The 22,194-nt window shown below is 39.7% G+C and overlaps 2 protein-coding genes across 2 annotated transcripts; both read right to left on the minus strand.

Annotated features, from left to right (window-relative positions):
* Window positions 1-470: 470 nt before the first annotated feature.
* Window positions 471-9,987, minus strand: LOC120741917 (protein mono-ADP-ribosyltransferase PARP14-like). The gene is made up of 11 exons (XM_040045027.1): window positions 9,521-9,987; window positions 9,118-9,245; window positions 6,104-7,637; window positions 5,777-6,013; window positions 5,420-5,644; window positions 4,831-4,885; window positions 4,530-4,673; window positions 1,803-1,865; window positions 1,529-1,705; window positions 1,269-1,451; window positions 471-1,185 (listed from the first exon to the last, which is right to left on the minus strand). Exons 3-11 carry the CDS (start codon window positions 6,704-6,706, stop codon window positions 839-841), a joined length of 2,034 nt encoding a protein of 677 aa, XP_039900961.1. The 5' UTR covers window positions 6,707-7,637; window positions 9,118-9,245; window positions 9,521-9,987; the 3' UTR covers window positions 471-838.
* Window positions 9,988-14,421: 4,434 nt separating this feature from the next.
* LOC120741911 (protein mono-ADP-ribosyltransferase PARP14-like) lies at window positions 14,422-19,170 on the minus strand. The gene is made up of 8 exons (XM_040045021.1): window positions 18,816-19,170; window positions 18,590-18,702; window positions 16,598-17,954; window positions 16,371-16,505; window positions 16,030-16,092; window positions 15,749-15,925; window positions 15,489-15,671; window positions 14,422-15,381 (listed from the first exon to the last, which is right to left on the minus strand). Exons 1-8 carry the CDS (start codon window positions 18,985-18,987, stop codon window positions 15,170-15,172), a joined length of 2,412 nt encoding a protein of 803 aa, XP_039900955.1. The 5' UTR covers window positions 18,988-19,170; the 3' UTR covers window positions 14,422-15,169.
* Between the last annotated feature and the right edge of the window lie 3,024 nt (window positions 19,171-22,194).

The raw sequence follows: 22,194 nt of genomic DNA on the forward strand, positions 1-22,194 counted from the left end.
GCTATCTATTTATCTATTTAAATGATTATTATTGTTATTACTACACGAAGTACCTGTTAAATATGGCAATGACAGACTTTAAAAACAACTTTACAACTTTAAAAAGTTGCAAAGTCGTCTTCTGTAACAGCAATGTGAGGCCACTTTTCCACACAAGCCCTCATAGGTATTTATGTTTTTTGATGATGTTGTTTTTACACATTTAACAGCTGTAACTCTATCGGTTGTAAAGCAGACATAAGTTAGGATCTGAACATTTCAATTCATGCATTGAGATTTCAAACAACACAAAAAGAAAAAAGAAGGCTAAACTGAAGCGATAAATAAGTTGTGCAACAATATTGCAGTAATGTTGCTGTGTTAGCAGACCATCCATTAGATGTCATACTGAGACTAGAAATTGCATCAGTACTGTTAACAATAACATAGCAGCTGTGAATTTGTCAAAATAAACAGAAAGTAAATTCATGCAGGAGCGTTAATATCCCAGGAAGGATGTTTATTCTTGCTTTGATTAGCAGACATGCTCACAAATTCAAAAACCTTGGCATTTACATTTGCTGTAATCACAAACTTACAAATAAATGTTGTGGCTGGTTATTTTTTTTCTGTGCTCAGCGGAACAGAGTGCATTTCACACATTTCTGTTGGTGCTAAGCTACTTGAGGTATTCAAGAAACTCAGACCACTATAAACAAATGTATGGGTGTGTTTTTGTTTTTTGTTTTGTTTCTTTTACCAAAACCTAATATCTATCTGTATTTTATTACACACCTCTTCTGTCTCACAGATATGTAGGAAAAAAAGTGGATTTTCAGTATTTTGCTTGACTAAATATTTACGTAGCAGATTTTCTAATCACTTGCATCACCTGATGGACTCCATCTTTCAGCCCATTCACAGTCCAGCAGCCTGGATTAAAATGGTCTTCCACTACATACACACCCAGGACCTCAGTCAACTGCTTTAAGTGGTTCACATCATCTTGAGTGAGGCCTGCAAGTTCATCCTGCCTGAAGATTTGCGTAGTGCACTCAGCCTGATACAGACTTTTGAGATTTGCAATGGCATTGTCAACATTTTTTCTGCATAGTCCGACAATCATGAAGATGTAATGTTGAACTCTGGAGCTGGTAGAAAGGATGCTTGGGTCTATGTTCATAACTGGGGTGGCTTGTGCAACAACTGTAAAACAGATGATTTATAATCAGTCACAAATAGTTCAAAAATGAAAAAGGTGCCTCGTGAGGAAGAGGAACAGCTGTTACCTGTGTTGATAACAGCAGATGGAAACATCTGCATTGCTCGCTTTTTAAATGCCAGGAAAACACTGAACTTGTTGAGGACAAGGCGAATGTTGGTGAGACACTGGAGAGGACGGAAAGATGCACCAGTCTTAACCCCTTGGAGGATGGCATATGCAACGTGGTTGGGGTCCAAACCACCAGATCCTGGACAGCCATTCAAATAAAACATTTATATGTTTTCTGTTCACTTATGCATCTTTAATGTCTTGCCCACTACTCACCAGCACAGATGGCAGGAATGGCCACAGACTTGTATCCAGAAGACTCACAAGTTTGAATGATAGAAAGCAGCTGTTTCTCAATGACACTCACATTTTTTTCTCCACACACATGTAAAATAGCTTTACATGGGAACCCTCCAGGTGAGGTTTTTAAAATATCTCCCTTCTTTACTTTTGCTACACGGACACAACAAAAACATGATTAAGATGCTGCAAACTGTGTGCCAGAAATATATTGCAATTTTAAATGTGTATCTTCAGCCATTCTTCTCACCATTTCTGAGTTCAGCCTCAACCTGAGGTCCAGCCATAGTTAAGATTTTTTGGCATACACCACCTGTAGATCAATAATAATAACTTTTATATTTTTTTTTACTACTTTCTACATTAGATACATACTGAAGATATCAAATATATGAAGCAAGATATGTGGAATTATGTAGCAAAGAAAACATTGATGAAATAACTCATAAAAATCATATCTTATATTTTAGATTCCTCAAAGTAGCTACTCTTTGCTTTGTTGACAGCGCTGCAAAGCAAGAAACACAAGGAATGGACATTAGACCAAAGGAAATCTGTGCTTTTGTCTGATGAGTCCACATTTGAGATCTTTGGTTCCACCTGCTGTGTCTTTGTGTGACTCAGAAAAGGTGAAATGATGGTCTCTACATGCATGGTTCCTACCATGAAGCGTGGAGAAGGAGGTGTGACGCTGTGGGGGTGCTTTGATGGTGACACTGTTAGGGATTTATTTAAAAACTGAAGGCACACTGAACCAGCATGGCTACCACAGCATCCTGCAGCGACATGCCATGCCATCTGGTTACACACCTCCAGGCTGTGTAAGTGATATCTGACCAAGAAGGAAAATGATGGAGTGCTGCTGCAGATGGCCTGGCCTCCACAGTCACCTGACATAAACCCAATCAAGTTGGTTTGGGATCAGATGGACTGCAGAGTGAGGGGGGGAAAGAGTCATCAAGCTCTCAGCATCTCTGGGAACTCCTTTAAGACTGATTAAAAACCATCTTAGGGGACTACCTCATGAAGCCCATCGACAGAATGCCAAGAGTGTGCAAAGCAGTAATCAAAGCAAGGGGTGGCTATTTTGAAGAATCTAAATTATAAAACATGTTTTGAGTTATTTCACCATGTTTTTACTGCATAATCCCATGTATTCATTCATAGTTTTGATGCCTTCGGTGAGAATCTACAGTATAAATAGTCATAAAAATAAAGATAAACCATTAAATGAGTAGGTGTGTCCAAACTTTTGACTGGTACCAACTGTGGAATGGAGCAATCTTCTGCCACCTTCTCTACATGGATGATATCAAGGTTCACTGAATGGGACATCGATTCACTGATCCACACCACCAGGATATACAGCAATGACATCAGAATGTCATTCGGGCTGGAGAAAAGTAGTCGGATGGTAACGAAGAGAAGGAAGGAAGTCAGAACGGAGGGGATCGCACTACCAGAAGTAAACATTGCAGACATAGAGGACAGCTACAAGTACTTGGGAATCCCACAGGCAAATGGGAACCACAAAGAGGCCGATAGGAACGCTGCAACTGCCAAGTACCCGCAGAGAAAAGCAAGTCCTGAGGAATCAGCTAAATGGCAAGAACAAGATCCCGATTATCAAAACCTACACCCTGCCCTGCTGGGATAATAAGCTGGCCTATGGAGGACATAGAAGCCTCTGGAAGGAAGGAAGGCAGGAGGGAGAAGGCCAGGGACTAGTTGTTGTCCGAACCATGGTCCAGGATGAGACAAGAAACTTCCATGAGTACATCAGGAAGATGGCCCCAACTGACTGTGTGCTCAGTGAATACCTCAAGCAGTAGAAACCCAAGAATGAGGAGCAAGAAAAGGAGGCATCATGGAAGGACAAGCCCCTGCACGGTATGTAGCACCAGCAGATAGAGGAAATAGCTGACATCCAGAATTCCTACCAATGGCTAGATAAAGCTTGACTAAAAGATAGCACAGAGGCACTAATCATGGCAGCACAGGAACAAGTACATAAGGAATAAGGAATCCAGGCTAAGGAATAAGTACAGGAATTAGTATAAGATCCATAGAGGCTGGGGTCTACCACATCAGGCAAAACCCCAGGTGCAGGCTGTGCAAAAATGCCCCTGAGACAAAATGAGGTCAAAATGGAAGACTCCCCATAGGGGGTTGAGAAAGACTGTGCTAAGATCCTGTGGGACTTCCAGATACAGATGGACAAACTGGAAATGGCAAACCAACTGGACATAGTGGTGGTGGACAAGCAGTGGAAGATGGCCATCTTCCTCCACGTAGCAACACAACATCAGGAAGAAGGAACACGAAAAGCTGAAGAAGTTCCAAGAAATAAAGAAGATGTGGAGGGTACACGTAACAGTGGTCCCAGTGGTAAACAGAGCACTTGGTGCAGTGGCCCCCAAGCTAGGCGAGTGGCTCCAGCAGATCCAAGGAACAACATCCGAGATCTCTGTCTAGAAGAGCGCAGTCCTAGGAGCAGCAAAGTAGCTACATAGGACCCTCAAGCTCTCAGGCCTCTGGTAAAGGAGCCAAGCATGAAGGATAACGACCACCAACAGGGGCTAGAGGGGATTTTTTTTTTTTCAAAGTATGTATAAAACCTAATTTGCCCTAAACATCTTACAGGTCAATGGAAATGTATTAGGTTTAGAGTTGGTTTTATTTTAGCCATGTGCTAAATGCATTTACAAACTGGAAAGTGATGAATCTGAAATGAAGCCTCACTTGTTTTGGCATTAAAGTTGGTATTATCTGTAAAAGGCTTTCTTATTTTAAATACATTTTGAAATTCTATCAAAAGGGGAGAGCCAACAGAACCCAAAAACGTATCTCTATTTTTCACCCTAGCTAGGCCACCAAGGACATGGATATTAGATGGTTTACCAGCATAAGGCTAAAGTGCATTTTCCCAGGAAACATGATTGAAACCCAACAGTTGATTAGATTCAAAAGCTCTCACCTTGAAAATTTGTGAAGTCAGTTGAGTTCACCACAACATCTGTAGTCTCATTAACAATGTCACCAAAAACCACTTCTAGTTCAACCCCACCTCGGACTTTCACAGTTATGTCAGTTAGGTCACTCTTGAGGGACTTGAAGGTGGCTGAAAAGACAAACACGCCAACAAGATTCACATTTCTGATATCAACCTCCATGTCACTTGTTGAACCGTAGAAACAGTTAAATATTTGTTAAAAACACAACATTTCAAAGGTAGATTTTTGTCTGAATCAAAACAGTTCAACCAGCTCTGGTTTTACCTTGACCGCTCTGCTTGATCTTCAAGCTCAGCTGTCTGTAGACCTCATGGTAGCACTGTAGATACATGTTTGGTTTAAGCACCATCTTGCCAGAAATGTTTCTACAAACAATGCACAGTACTTAAAACTAAGAACAAACGCAAACTTGCCCTTACTTTGGTAACAAGTCCTGAGATTCTCTGGTTCTAACTAATGTTAAATGACATATCCTCTGTGTTGTGATCATTATCATCTGTGCTTTATGTTGCAATATTTACAAGAAAAACACAATAAACAGATGATCATACGTGAGAAAGAGCTCGGAGATGGCAGAAGGGAGATGCTCCCTTTTAACAGAGATACAGCCTTAGCAGAAACATGCTTATGTACTGTAATTGCATTCATTTTTACTCCAGTAGCTCGGGTGGTACTGTCTAACACCTTCATTCCTACCCATATTACTATCACTCTCAGCAGGGAGTAATATGTATTTAATACAATGTAATATAGTAATACTATGACCTGCTACTGCAGTAACTGATAGTGGAAAATAAAAATTTTAAAAAAGGGTTGCTGTATACAGCTATCGAAAAAGATCAAACTCTGTCACCTCCTCAGAGTCTTGATAGTCTGGTTTAATGACAATACAGATGTTGTGAAGAGATTCACATGACCCAGATAATCCAAACTGGTCAATGCTGTCAGTCAGCACTTGAATGGCTTCTTTCTGGGGATATTTCAGAACTACCCCGGGTCCAATGATTGGAAAGGCAATTGAACACCAGCCTTCCTCTACACAGAGTTCCAAACACCTTTTTAGCCCAATAGCAAGTGTCTGCAAAGGAGAAAACAGGAAAAATTTGTCTATGCGTTGGTCTCAGGGGTAAGGAGATTTACCATTTCCATTTACTGGTTTATGACTGTGTTTTTCTTACATGTTTATGAATTTACTGTGTTTTTACTTTACCTGCATGCTGAGGCCATCAACTCCATCCCATGGCAGACACTCAATGAAGAAGATCTTAGAGCAGCTCAGAGCCGGAGGTGCATCAACCACCATAACATTACCAGCAGAAAGGGTCCACTTCCGAGCTATCAGATGAAAGACCTTCTGCAATGGATTTCCTGCTTTTTTCAGTAGACATTTACCAACTTTAGTGGAAGTAAGCTTTTTGGATACCATGGGGGCCACCACCACATTCACCTGTAGAAATTATGTGAAATAATACTAACATGTGGGACACATGCTGCTTGAATAGAAATTGTGAAATTGTTTAGAATATATTTGTTTAACCTGTTCATCTTCCAAAGTGCTAAGCTTGATCTCCAGGTTTGTTTTGTTAACAGCTGTTGTGTTTGGTGTACTTCTGGCAGTGTTGCTTTCCAGTCTGTCTGGGTTGGAGCTGATGACGTTAATGTATAGTGGCTCTGGGTAAAGATCAAACACACTTGTGGTACTTTGAGAATAGACTTCTTGTTGTTCCCTGATGATGACCTGACAGGATCTCTCCAACAGCTCTTTGTTTTGTCTGCCTTCTTCCTGGAAGTACAATTGCACCCCCGGTCCATTTAACACCACCTTATCAGTTGACAGCTGCGCTAGACTCGTGGCTAAGTCTGTCTGAACTTTCTGAACCAGAGAACGAGGACCCTTCACGAATACACATGGATGTGGAACATGTGAGGCTTCCAAGGTCACATTACATTGCTTCATGCCAATCAGGTCTAACAATTTATCGAAGCAGTCAACCAGTTCAGGATGTGACAAGTTTACCACTTCTTGAATATCAACTTCATTCTTTTGGAAACCATGAAGGACCTCATTGAGCTTGTTAACATCTTCACTGTAGCCCACCAGTCGTACTTTAGTTATTGCAGTTCCAGTAACTCCTGGCATGAAGCTCACATCCACTCTGAGCTCACTAACTGTTTGCTTCTTTCTTTGCTTTCATCAGGATTTCCCTCACTCTGTCTAAATCTGGAGGTACTGCTGCAGCCCCCTGCAGTTTTACAGTGGCCACTTTGAGCTCTCTCATCACTGCTGCCTCAGCCTCATTCAGAGCATCAGAGGACAAACTGGACAGAACCAGATCTGAACCCACCTCAAAGAAAACAGGGTTTCTGAGGCTCTGCTGGAAACGAGCTTGGTATTTGGAGATGGCTCCACTGGTTTTGATGAAGGTTAGCAGAGCTGTGGGGAACTTGACTCTTTTTTCCTTTATGTTCTTAATCAGTTCATCTAGTTTTGCAGCTCCTGACTGCACATCTGTGTCAGGGCCCTCCAAAGTGATTGTGGCACTACCTCTGACGACTTTAACATCTGGATAGTTAGCGAACATTTCTCGATTGAACTCTTCTTCTATGAGCCTGTACTGCTTCTCCACAATTGGCAGCTCTTTTTTGGTGTATTGGATGTTTTCCAGATCTGCAATCTTCTCCTTCACAGCATGGACCTCTCCCACAACCACAGCATAGCCATTCTCATTGTACACTTTGATATCATCTATCTTAAGGGAGGAGTCTTGCAGCAGCATCTTGATCTTTTTTGGCTCAAATACATGATAGCAGAGATAGTTCTCATTGAAACGGCTGAAAATCTGATCCAGCTGTAGCTCCTGTTTCTCTGCAGGGCATCCTGGCTGACTCTGACTGTCACCTCTAACTACAACATTTTCATCATCAAATTTTAATTCCACCGTGCAGCCGATATAAGAGAGCTGCTTCTGGAGAATTTTTAATGCCTTGGGTTTGTCTCTCAGATAATACAGGAGGAAAATATCTACGTTAAATGTCCTCTCGAGATGTTTTGTGATCACTTTTGTTGGTGCCTGAGAAAGAACCAAAAAAAACACATTTATCGGGTTATGCTTGAAAACCAATAAGAATTCTACATTTAAAAAATACATAAACATTAAACATAAGAGATAAACTTACATGGACTGAGTGTTATTGACCAAATTGGTTGTTCTTTTTCAAACGTCTATCCAAGTTATAGGTGAATGTAAGTTAGCTTAGTTTATAGAAGGCTTCCACTTTCTAAAATGCTTTGGTTCTGGTAAAATAGAGTCTGCAGATTCACTAATTATGAAAGTTTAGGCCAATGATTAAAAGCCGTTTGGTCAGTAGCAGATGACAGGTTTTTTGTTGTTTTTTGACAGTTTTATTTTATTTTTGTTATTTATTTCCATTTTTACAAATCAACAAGTCAACATATGTGGATACTAACTGTACTAAGTACAATTAGTACAAATATTGCTGATCTACAGAAATTTTCCTGCGCAATAGTCTCTGATAGGAAGGCAACAATAACTCAAATAATTTGTCACAACTAAAGTATGCAAAAGAGCATCTCCGAATACACAACACGTCACTTGAAGCAGATGGGGTAAACCAGCAGGAGACTGCACCGAGTGCCACTCCTGTCAGCTAAGAGCAGGAAACTGACACGATATGTGAAGGCAAATTGCATGGATTGTTTATGTGAGGACCGAAACGCAGAGCACAGACGGGAACTGGAATTTAACTGAAACCGTGCCATTTATTTAGGCAGATATCCTGAACGAGAAAAACATAAATTATAAACTAAACAGAGGATCAATCGCCTGAACTGGGGAAATTAAGAAAACAAGACAATTACCCATTACTAGAAAAGCCTGGTTAAACCTCGTAAACTTGGGAAGGAACACAGAAGAGCCATGGGGGAAAAAACAGACACGACAATAAAGGTTGAGGGAAAACACAATATATACAGACAGGAGGTTTCCAGGGGAAGTGGAAACACACGGGGAACAAAACTGATACAAACGAACATGACACCAGGAAGCAAAACTAAACACACTGCACAAAGACCATGTCAAAATAAAATGGGAAAAAGGCAGACTAAGACACTCTGACTTAACAAGGGAACAGGGCAGTGAGAATGGGAGACGAGATGTGGACACAACTAAGGAGCACATACAGAGGACAAGATGGGCTGGGGAGAACACATGAACACATAAACAGAGACACACCGAGAGGAGCACAGAGGACAAAGACTCAAGGGAACCTAATAAAACGTAACTAAACTGATCATAAGTAAACTCAGAGATGTAATCAGAGTACATGTTTCCCAGCTGTGCTGATTCATTATCTTAGTGTTGGATAAAACTGCATTTCTATTAATCAGACATGGTTCATGTTTGGATTTTGCTTTGGGTGCCTTTTTTGAATGCCTGCACCTTTCAGGAATCCACCCAAACTGGTCAGGTCAGATTACCTGACAGTACATAGTGCAAGGTTTCCTTAGGAAAAAGAAAAAAGAAAACTTACCTGTGACTGCGTGGTCGCTGACTGATTGAGGGTCTGTGGAGGTAAACTTGCTTGGCTCACTGTTAAATACTGTTTTCCACCAGAAATAGAGATGGCATGAAACTTTCTCAGCAAAACCCGCTCCTGAACTGTCAAAACAGCTAAATTCAGTCACCACATGTCACGGACAAAATCTTACATTTAAAAATGTAACTGCAAGAATGAAAGAAACAAAGAATCGCAAGTAACTTAGGGCAGCATATTGTTCTTTAGCTTTTTTAGCTCTTCTAATATTCAGTTAAGATGGTGAACATCATTCAACATGATTATATGCAGGCCTGTGAATATGGACATGGTCACAGAGGTATTAGCATGAGTTTAAACTGTTTACACATATTTTTGTTTACATAAATAAAAAAAATACCTTCTTTGTCCTTGAAACAGATTTTATAGGTGTTGCCTTCAACCTCTGCAGGAATTCCACACTCACCACCTCCAGAGTCTTCTCCTCTCTGAAAGTATCTCCAGATATCCTGAATATCATTGCCAGAGAGACCTTTGACTTCAAAAAACAGGGGATGTGTGTATTTATCCATTTTCCCTAATATTCTAAACTAAAAGGAGACATTTGGATACAGTTAACTCCCTTTTGTGTCACTGCTCTGTATGAAAATGCGCACTGAAACCCTTTTTCATCGTCTACTTTCAGTAAGGTTCCTCCTCCTTTCATTTACAAGTAGACACACCTAATGTTAACCTTAAAGGGTATTTTACAGTTTTTCTTGTTGTGCAAGTATGTGTCTTTTCTTTTTCAAATTATGCTGAAAACACTGAACATCAAAACATGATGTTAATAATGACGCCTGACTATTGTGATGATTTGTGTTTGTCTAATGAGGAGCTTATTGATTTTATCTATCTATCTATCTATCTATCTATCTATCTATCTATCAATAGATAGATAGATAGATAGATAGATAGATAGATGCATGCTCAAAATCTGGGTAACCATTTTGATTGCAAGCACATTTCACGGGACACCTGGTGGGAAGAAACCTGTCTCTAAGCAAAAACAGTTCAACTTAGACTGACTTTTGAAGGTTTGTAAATATTCACAGTTCAATTCATAACCAAATACAAATCGGCACCGCATTGCAATAAACCTGAGTTATTCTGTGCCGATGAGCTCAACCTGTCTGTTTGCAACAGGTGACTGAACTGGCTGCCAGCTGCTTGAATTTAGTAATATTTCTATAGAAAAAAACTCTATGAACTTCTTGTTGGAGTGAACAATATTTTAAAGGTAAATTTCTGTGTATATAGATTACAACAAATTTGCAATTATTTGCAATCTTAATACGATTTCAAAAATATTAAGTTATCCAAAATGTAAAGAATAACCCCGCGATCCGGCCCCGGATAAAGAGAAAGAAGATGGATGGATGGTAAAGAATAACTTAAAGTTAAATACTGTAAATAAACATATAAAATTAATAGTAAACCAGTTATTAGTTCTATAACATTAAATAGATCTGTTTGAGAGATTGTTTAAGTATAAATACATTCATGAGAATAACTTTAAATAGCTGCATTTATAAACAAAACAACATGTTTATCAATTCAAACAGCAACTTTTGCAATTATTTTACAGTTGGTTACTTTGTTAAAAATCAACGATTTTTAATCTTTAGTTTAACAGCAGAGGACTTTGAGCAGGGAAGTAAACACAGAGATTTCCACAACGAGTTTAGTTTGCTTAGCTAGACTTGTTCCCAAAGTATCAGCTGAAGGGATCTGGCAACGAATGAATGAAAGGAGCATTTGGTAATTTATTTCAGGTGGTGATGAGTAGTTTAGAAACAGGAATATCAGCCTGACACTTGGTAAACAACTGAGGAAACACGCCTACATTTGTCCGAAAGGTAGAAAGGTATTCTGAAAGGTATACAGAAAGGTATTCTGCCATTCATACCCTCACACACACATGGAAAAAGGAGGAAGCGAGGGAGGAGGTGAAGAGAGGCGATGCACAGAAGCCATATTACAATACTAGAGCTTTTAATTTGAAATAATTACATGAAGTGCTAAGTTTATATTAATCCTTTGTTTTAGGGTTTGATTGCTGCCTTCACCTCTCCGTGGCGAATCGCCCGACCTTAATTGGAGAATTGAGACGCCTCCCTAGTCGCTTTTGAGGGCTCCTCCTCAGTGGAGCTGTCTGGTGTCATATTTTTATTTCCGTGGGACTGTCTTTATTAATTGGGCATACCTTCTCTTTTTGGTTCGCCTGGTTTTATTCGATTTTATTCTGGATTGCTGCTTGCAACCACACCTCTGTGATCGGATTTAAAGATTGAAGTTTTAGTTGTTTATGATATGTAGCGAGCCTGACGCTCAGTGTCCTTTTATTCTTTTAACGTGTTCTGTGTTTTATTCCAGTGAACGGAGGACGTGCCAGTGGCCCTGGGACCTCAGGTGGTGGATCGTTTTCACACTTTCCTTTGTACAGCACCGGGTGGGCTGTAGTGATTTTCTTTTTGTGTGATTTTCTTTTCGGTCAACAGCTGCTGGTAAGAATCAGTTCCATTATTGTTTTATTGTAACTTTAGGACACTGTCAACAACGACGCTACATTTCGTTTTCTTAATATTTTACTCTTTATTTCTTTAACTATAAATAAAACTGAATTCATATTGGAGCAAACCTGCATTGGTGTATCCTTGAATCTGTGCGACCTCTTTTATTCGCTTTTATCTATTTTTCTTAAAAATATATTTCCTGGGGGTGAAATTCCCCTAGGTGGCGTTATCGTTTTTAATCTTTTTTTTAATCTAACCCCGCCGACCACTTGGTCACACTAAGTTTGTGCTGCAGCGTCCTGAGGTGGTGAGTCATGGAAGTTTCCTTTTCTAATATTAAAGCTTTTGCTAAAATGTTAAACGTGCTTTTATGAGATGTATAGTGGTTAGCACACAGCAGGAAAGTTCCTGGTTTGAACCATGGCTGGAGTTTGTATGTTCTCTCTGTACCTGCGTGAGTCCACTGACATTTATATTAGGTTGATTAAGGTGCTAAAATTCCCAGTGGCGTGTCCAGCGTGTCCAGCCCCCCCCCCCCCCCCCCCAAACCAGACTGGCCACCCCAGGTGCCACCCCGAAGCTAAAACAATAATATTCAATCAAATATCGAATGTACGATTATGTTTTCACAGTGAAGGTGATATATGAGAGTATGAAAGTGCGGCATCGGCTTGTGCAGTATGAGCATCATGTTAGCAAAGGAAGGAGAGCCAAGCATGAAAGACAGCACCGCAGAAAAAAATTTTCGGCGAAAGAAAATGAGGAGAGAACAAGTGTCCCGGTAAGTAATATTAAGTTTGAGTTTAGAAAACTTCGGTGAAATTAGAATACTGTAACCTTTTCACAGTTTCACCCGGTTCGTAGATTCCTCAGGCCTCCAGAAAGAACACCGGGGGACTCAGTAGTCAATTCACAACGCTTTTATTAATTCACACTCATTGATCACACTTATTGATTATACCTATTGATTACACCTTCTAGAAGGGAGATGTACAGGACCCTGGAACTCCTCTGCAGATCTCAACTCCTTTGTCTGTTACATGCAGTTTTGTATCAGTGACCCCCCCCCCCCCTCTAAACCCTCCACAAAGTGCCATAAAACTAAGTACTATCCTTACATACTTTTACTTGTGTGTGTGTGTGTGTGCCTGTAAATGCCTACATGTGCGCGTTCCCGCGTGCCTATATGAGTGCTCGTGTGTGACTGTGTGCACATGAATAAATGTGTGTGTGTGGATGTGTGTGCATGACAGTTAAAACACTGTGGGTGTAGGTAACTCCCTAGAGGTCATAAAACTCCTCTCCCTTCCAGACCACAGTTACAAATGTTGAGACCCCCACCTTAAAACATCCTCTGGGGAATTTCCACTCAGCATTAACTCTTCTCTGTTTTACTTTCACAGCTCAAGTGGGGGAGGGGTACCCTACTCCTAAATTCACGACAGATTATATTGAGGGCAGTGTCAGTGTCTCTACAATAGTTCTACATTCTATGATAACACATTTCTAAACTCTAAATCAGCTAAATATTCTACAATACCAAGGAAAAAATTGTTGCAACCGTCGAATATTTCAGACAGTATGCTACTGGGAGGAGCTAGCATAAGAGTTATGAGTTATAAAATATAATCCAAGTCGTAACATTGCTGTATGGAGTTGCAGATTTGGTTACATTTTAACATAGCTGGACTGGCCATCGGGCATACCGGGCATTTGCCCGGTGGGTTGATGACTTTTTTTTTTTTTTTTTTGTAACGGCATGAACAATGAGAGGTGGTGGATTAGCCAGATGCTGGCCGATGTGTAAAAATAACTCAGTTGTTTGGTGGTGGCTATGGCGGGGCTTCCACAGAGGCAACAGGTGAATGAGGGAAAGGGGAGGCAGGAGGAGGAGAGACCCGAGGCGGCCGCCAGTCCGAGTGTCAGGTGAACTGAACTTCAGGTAAGAAGTTATGACCTGCAGTCTATCTGGGTCAGATATAAACCAAGTTTAGCTGGAGTTTATTTTCGTTGTGCTGACTTTTTACAGTCAGTTACAATAACTTGTACTGTGTACGGGTCTAGGAAAGTGTTGCCAGGGGGCCAGGTATTAACAGGGAGAGAGGGGCACAAAGAAATACTTTTCTTTCTTATTCTCATTTAAAATGTCTAGCTTTTATTAAATAATTATCTGAATCTTGCGAACAAAGTTTTTATCTGACATAAAATGTATAGAAATCATACATATACCAACAAGACTGTACATCACTGTCACAACAGTGTTTGTTTTCATTCAAAGGCTTTATGGCTTTAATACCTGGTGGGCCGGTCTCTAGTCAAAATGCCCAGTATTTTATGTAATCCATAATTATCTTTCAATAAACACTAAAAAACAAATTACTTTTTAAATTTTTATTTTGCATAGTTTTTCATCTCCAAGTGCTAGAATAATGCATTTTTTTTCTAACAATGGAGCCTAACATATGTAACAGTAAATATGAACGGATGGCAGAAGTTTCAAAAACTCAAACACCAATTGAACTAACATGAAGACTACAACCTAATTAAACAGTGAACATTCAGAAATGAACAGATCTGAGTGCCAATTCATCAATTGGAACTAAAATTTTAAACAAGACAAAAACACAAAAAGTGAAATTGTCCCTCATAACAATAGGTAGCACTTATTATAATAATAATAATAATAATAATAATAATAATAATATCACACTATTAAGCTTTATTAATAAGGTATAAGTGCTTAATTAATAATTTATCTAGAATTATTCTTCCTTTGTATGGCATTCATAAATACAGATATATTATTGTTACTATGATTATTACTAGCAGTGATAGCTGTACATGTTACACCATGTACAGCAGTGATAGTGTGGTACATGGTGTAACAGTAACAAATGGATAAACATATCTGTATTTATAAATGACATACTAATGAATATATTAATGTACTGTCATTATTGTGTGTGTGTGTGTGTGTGTCATTCTGAAGTCGCATAGTGTTGTTTTAAAAACATAATGTTTTGAAGAGCTCAAACAAAGTGCCCAATGACGAATATATATATTGCAGTGTGGTGCATCATTTCCCTCAAGGCCTAGTAGATTGTTGTGAAGTTTGAAGAAAAAAAAATAGATTTTCCCTTTTGGTGTGACCTTGACCCGATTTTCACCAAAATTAAATCATCTTGAGTTGTTATTATTATCTACCATCACACGAAACTGATATCTTGAAAACTGTGGATGCTAGACTGCTAACAAACAGACAGACAAACAAACATGATGGATTACATACTCTCTCCCTATGAGGGGAGAATAAAGTGCAGCTCACCAGATTAGTACACGTCGTTATACTAACTAATTCTAGGATCATAAACTTACACCTAGAGACACTATAGATTTAAATTTATATTAAAAGAAACTGAAGAGGGAGAAAAAGATCTGTGGAACATTTGCATCACCTGGTTGTCGTTTTTAATCCAATTACCTGTCCAACAAGCCTACATTAAAAAACAGTTCCAAAAATAACCTTTCTCCTCCTGCTGGGTTTGTGTTGACTGCAGGAGTTGATACACTCTCCCGAGCATTGCAATGGCATCATCAACATTTTTTCCACACAGGCCTACAATCAAGAAAGCAGACTGCTGGGCAGTAGAGCTGATATGAGGGATCCTTGGTTCGTTCATTACTTGGATATTGGCATGAGTTGACACTGTAAAGTGGATAAAACAACAATAAGTGAGCTTTAAATGAAATCAAGAAGTCTCTGATCGAAAAAAGGACAGTGGTATTATCAAAGAAAAGCTGACTTTGCATTACCTGAGTTGATCACAGTAAAGGGAAACATCTGCATTGCTTTCTTTTTAAATGCCAGGAACACAGTGAGCTTGTTGAGTACAAGGCGAATGTTGGTGAGACGCTGGAGAGGATGGGACGAGGCAGCAGTCTTAACCCCTTGGAGGATGGCATGTGCCACAGAATCGGGGTCCAATCCACCAGATCCTGGACAACCATTCAAACAAAACTCCATAACTAACTTTGTTGTTTTATGCATCTTTAATGACTCCCACACTACTCACCAGCACAGATGGCAGGAACGGCTAAAGACTTGTAACCAGAAGACTCACAAAGTTGAATGATGCGACGAAGCAGTTGCTCAATGACTGCTGTATCTTTTTTTCCACACACGTGTAAAATTGCTTTACAAGGGAACATGCCAGGCGGTGTTTCCAAAATCTCTTCACTGTTCACTTTTCCTGCATGGATGCGATAAAGACAGCATGAGTTGATAAGATTTGTTAGAAATTATTTATGATGTAAATACAAATTTGGAAATATTTCTCTGAATCATTCTTCTCACCGTTTTTCAGTGCAGTCTCAACCTGAGGCCCAGCCTTTCTTAAGATGTCTTTGCACACTCCATCTGTACATAAATAGTAGTAATAATAATAACCATTATTTATATAAAATTGTTGGAAAATGTCTAATAAGAATTTTAATGGCCTGTAAAGGCCAGCCAGCGCTCCTACAATATCCTCTTTAATACACAATGGGAGCTGGGTAACTAATGGTGCTTGGATGGTGTTCAGCAATGAGTAGCTTGTGTTTACTCATGATTAACAGCATCTTCAATGGAAGTGTACTAATAAAAAAATGTAACGTAACTAAATGTAGTTTTAAATTGCCTGAACAGTACTTTACCTGTCTGAAAGTCTCTGAAGTCCGTTGTGTTCACCACAGCATCTGTAGTCTCATTAGTGATGTCACCAAACACCACTTGTAGTTTAACTCTGCCTTTCAGAGTTATGGTGATGTCAGCAAGGTCACTCGTGGGCGCTGAGAGGAAGAAGAGCAGATTACGTTTAACATTTGTCTCATGTTGTTGTTGTATTGTGATCTTTAGTACAAATTTGATGTAGTTCCAGTACTTTGAAGATGTTGTTTTTCTCTGATGAGGACCTGACAGGATCTCTCCACCAGTTTTGTGTTTTGTCTCCCATCTCCCTGGAAGTACCACTGCACCGCCGGTTCATTTAACATCACTGTATCAGTTGACAGCTGCGCTAGACTCGTGGCTAAGTCTGTCTGAACTTTCTGAACCAGAGAACGAGGACCCTTCACAAGCACACAGGGATGTGGAACATGCGAGGCTTTTAAGGTCACCATAGTCTCCTTCATACTGATCAGGCCTAATACTTTATCAAAGCAGTCAACCAGTTCAGGATGTGGCAGTTTCACCTCTTCTTCAGTTGTAACCTTATTTATCTGGAAGTCATGAAGGACCTCATTGAGCTTGTTAACATCTTCACTGTAGCCCGCCAGTTGTACTTTGGTCATTGCAGTTCCTCTGGCTCCTGACATGAAGCTCACATCCACCCTTAGCTCACTAATGTTTGCTTCTTTCTTCGCTTTCATCAGGATTTCCCTCACTCTGTCTAAATCTGGAGGTACTGCTGCAGCTCCCTGCAGTTCTATAATTTCCACTTTGAGCTCTCTCATCACTGCTGCCTCGGCCTCATTCAGAGCATCAGAGGACAAACTGGACAGAACCAGATCTGAACCCACCTCAAAGAAAACAGGGTTTCTGAGGCTCTGCTGGAAACGAGCTTGGTATTTGGAGATGGCTCCACTGGTTTTGATGAAGGTTAGCAGAGCTGTGGGGAACTTGACTCTTTTTTCCTTCATGTTCTTAATCAGTTCATCTAGTTTTGCAGCTCCTGACTGCACATCTGTGTCAGGGCCCTCCAAAGTGATTGTGGCACTACCTCTGATGACTTTAACATCTGGATAGTTAGCGAACATTTCTTGATTGAACTCTTCTTCTACGAGCTTGAACAATTTCTCTACAATTGGCAGCTCTTTTATGGTGGGTAGGCTTTTTTCCATTATTGCAATCTTCTCCTTCACAGCATTAACCTCTCCCACAACCACAGCATAGCCACTCTCTGGGTAAACCTTGATATCATCTGTCTTAAAGGCCGAGTCCTGCAGTACCATTTGCACCTGTTTTGGTTCGACCACATGATAGCAGAGGTAGGTGTCGATGAGACTGGAGAAGACCCAAGCCAGCTGTTGCTCCATTTTCTCTGCAGAGCATCCTCCCGACCCCTTCCCCATGTCCTCTTTAACTACAGCCTTCTCCTCCTCAAAACTGAACTCCACCGTGCAGCCGACTGAAGAGAGCTGCTTCTGGAGAATTTTGAATGCTTTGATGTTGTCATTCAGGTAATGCAGCAGGAACATATTCAAGGAGAAACTTTTCTCAAGACCTTTTGCTTTTGCTGTCTACAAAGGAAAAATAATTTTAGGCAAATAGAAATAGTACCATTCACCCTAAGTAACACATAGACATGCATATCTAATTAAAGTGCTTCATGCCTGAGTAACCCGAAGAACATTTCAAAGCTCAGGTGTTCAAAACTAGTTTGGCCAGATTATCACTGGACTTTGACTTTGTTTGCTTTGCTATGGTCTGTTTTGCAGGTTTTGCCATTATTCAGACACCAAAAGGTTACTGAAGCTCAGAGTCAAACAATATCTGCTTATAGAAATGAATTTAAACTTTTGACATTTTTGACTGCAAAGGAAAGCAATGCTTTACTTCTGTTACCTCCCAAACTAGAGTACACACGCATGCACAGACACACACACAGAATAAATACAGTGTAAATGTTACAAGTGTCGCATTAACAGTAAGCGGGACTTACACATGAAGTTCTCTGCAGTTATTTTGGTATTTTTTGCCCCGTGACAAGTAAGCAAACTGAATGTGTGGCAAAGTGTTAGTACTCTACTCACTTAGCAGCCCCCTGAGAATGTAGTATTGCGAAAGAAAACCAGTGTTGTTTTATTTTTAATCACTAGGTTTTGTCAAACACCTGTCAATAAGAAAGTAAAAGCAGTAATAAGTGTAAACGTACCTGTGGCCGATTTGCAGATCCATGGTTAGGACAGGATTCACTCAATGTTATATTTAAATCTCGACCATTAAAATTGATGGTGTGTGTGTTTCTTCTCAAAACATGCTCTTGATCTAAAGTATATCAGAAAAACAAAGTTCAGCTGTTATGGGAATGCACATATCTAAACTGTAAATTTGGGCTCTAATCTACTTGTAATGCATTTGAACCCAGCAGGGCTTCTTACCTTCTTTTTCCTTAAAACAGATCCGGTAGGTTTTATCTCCGACCTTTTCTATCATTCCACAGTCACCTCCCCCAGAATGTCTTTTTTTCTGAAAGTATCTCCTGATCTTCTCCTTCTTACTGTCTATGAGCTCCTCAGCTTCAAAGAACACTGGGTGCAGACATTCATCCATTTTGCTTCAAATCCTGATCTGGAGAAGCTTTCAATGTCTTTCAAACTAGCTCCACAGTGAAAAGTGCTCTCACCTTTGATTTGCATTTCCACTTCACCATACCAACAAAGGGTGTTTTTCATTATGAACACACCCAGTGTGATCGCTGACAGCTGATCAGCTCTAACTGGGACATTTCCTGTAAAGGTGTATTTATAGATCAGAACTATTAAGGGAACACTCCTGAGCTTGAAATATTTAAGTTGGAAATCTTTACTGACTTACTCTCGGTGATTTGTTGAGAACAAAAATGATGCAACTCTAATCCAAACACACATCAGTGGAAACAAAAATCATGAAGCGTTTGAGTGTTGAATTAAAAAATGTTTCTTTAATATTTTGTCAGTATAGCATAAGATTATTTATTTGACCTGTATGAAAAGCTACACTTTGCACTTTATCTTTGGTGAAGTTTTTATTAATGTTACAGCACATAATAGAGGTCATGACAGAGGCAAAGAAAGTGGAAATGATCCATAACAAGTCTGACCAAGATACTGCTTCAGCGCAGGTGTTCAACTTAAAATCATTTTATACAACAGGAAAAAAAAACATTCTTACTAAATAAAAACTTCAAAAGCTGACATTACCGCTACAAACCAACAGATGTCCTACAGAGACAAAAAAAACTCTTTGTCCTTTCTTATGTTTTACTTTCATTTTCTGGAACACACCCCGTGACGTATGTTAACCTTTACGGGCATTTCAAAGTTTGTCTTCTTATCCATGCACATAAAATTCTGTTCATTTTGAAATGATACCGAAAACATAGTTGCGACCATCTTAATATGATGTTGATTATGATATATAATCTTTTTTTTTTTCACCTGTAGTTTTTTAATGACAGAGAAAAAAACACTCTGCTGATGCACAATGAGAACAATGAAGCCTTTAATCCACCAACGCAATGAACTCTACTGTGATTAATAGGCTTGTAAAACTTGTCTGTGTGATAATAAACAGAATGTATACAGTTATTTGCACAAATCATAAACATGTTGATTTTTTTATTTGTCACACAAATAGGTGATTTCATGTCTCCCAACTTGCCATGAAGTTTTAACGTTCGACGTAACAGAGTAAGCATGGTAGTGGTAGAAATTAGAGAGTCAACGAGCCGTTAAATGCTAAACTGATTTCCTCTCCACAGATATGAACGATCACCCCCTGTTATTGCGATTAGGATTAGGATTGAACTTTATTGTTATTACACATGTATAAATACAGGGTAACGAAATGCAGTTTGCATCTAATCAGAAGTGGAAGAGTAGTAATTGCAATAACAGCAGATTATTTACAGATAAGTTATGTAGAGAGCAAATATACAGATGTACTATGGGCAGATGTACAGATATACTGATATATACAGTTTAGTGCAGAAAAATGATGGAGTAGTTACAAACAGATTATGTACAGAGAGACCAAACATACAGATGAACAACAGACAAATGTACAGATGTACTGTTGTACACATATGTACAGATATACAGATGATCTGTGTAGCATACAGATGTTCTATATTGCTATATAGACGGGCAGATATACAGATGTACTATGAACAACTATACAGATCTGCTAAATATATACAGATGTAAGGTGTGTAGTAAACAGAGCTACAGAGCCTATGACTATATCTACAGTAGTGGAGTGGAGTGCTCTGAACAGTCTGTAATAGTGAACAGTGTACACACTATAACATGGACTATGCCAGTGGTTCCCAAACTTTTTTTGCTGCGCCCCTCTTTGTTTTACAAGAAAAATGTTCGCGCCCCCCTTACGCGCGCGCACATGCACGCACGAACACATCCTCCAACCACACACACCCATACTTTGCTCCACTGCGGTTTATTTCACACCTCAATCATTTAGTAAACAATTAAGCAAATACAAGTAATCTGCAATAAATGACAGGTAGTAAGGAAATAAACTACTAACTCTTTTATGCTACATCCACACCTACACGGGTATTTTTGAAAACGCAGCTGTTTCGTCCACACGTAAACGATGTTTCGAATCACCGAGATTTTTTAAAACTCCTTTTTTGTGTTTCCGTGTGGACGAGGAATACAGAGTTGGTCACGCAACATCAAAGGGATGTGCCTTTTTTCACGTCAGCTGTGCGCCACGTTATTGTTTACATGAGATGAATTGCAGAATGGCAGATAGAGACAAAATACTGTTAATCTTACAATCTTCAGGTTTTACACGCTTACATATACACACGCAGTTACTGTCCCTCCATTTACAAAGGCAGAGGCGTCACGGTGTGATTATTTTACGTGTAGTTGTTTTTTTTTCCTGTGTAATAATATTCAACATTGCTATCAATACATTTTTCAATCCCTCTGCAAAATGGGTTCAAAAACATAAACAACTGTTGGATGCTGTTTGTCCGTGATTTGTACAGGGGAGCAAATTGTTGCAGGATCAGCCTGATGTATCCCGCTGTAACTTTACTGTATAAAGAGCTAACATCTCCAAAATGTCAGGAGTAGTTAGTCATTACAACAAGTGTTTGTGAACTAAAAATCAAGAATGTGGGATACTGTTTGTCCGTGATTTGAAGAACCCAGCCCATGCTCCCGACGAAGGGAAACCAATTCTACAGGGGAGACCTACCTTGGCACTTGTGCAGGTGAAGCCAAAGGGAAGATATGCTTCACCATATTTTCTAGTCTTTGGCTCAGCGATGCTTCATCTCCTGATTTGTGTTTGTGGAGGCGCCCCGTTTTAGCAGTGTCCAAGCTTTGGGTTTTTTTTGTTTTGTTTTTTCCTTTTCATACCGCCCCCGTGCAATGGCTCTGCGCCCCCCCCTCCAGGGGGCGGGCCCCACACTTTGGGAAGGTCTGGACTATGCTATGTGAGTGTCTCAAAATTATAGCAGTAACCAATGTGAGCATACAGTGGGGCAAAAAAGTATTTAGTCAGCCACCGATTGTGCAAGTTCCCCCACCTAAAATGATGACAGAGGTCAGTAATTTGCACCAGAGGTACACTTCAACTGTGAGAGACAGAATGTGAAAAAAAAATCCATGAATCCACATGGTAGGATTTGTAAAGAATTTATTCGTAAATCAGGGTGGAAAATAAGTATTTGGTCAATAACAAAAATACAACTCAATACTTTGTAACATAACCTTTGTTGGCAATAACAGAGGTCAAACGTTT

This window comes from Simochromis diagramma, unplaced genomic scaffold (assembly GCF_900408965.1).
Source record: "Simochromis diagramma unplaced genomic scaffold, fSimDia1.1 OVJJ01000590.1, whole genome shotgun sequence".
NCBI classification, from domain to species: Eukaryota; Metazoa; Chordata; class Actinopteri; order Cichliformes; family Cichlidae; genus Simochromis; species Simochromis diagramma.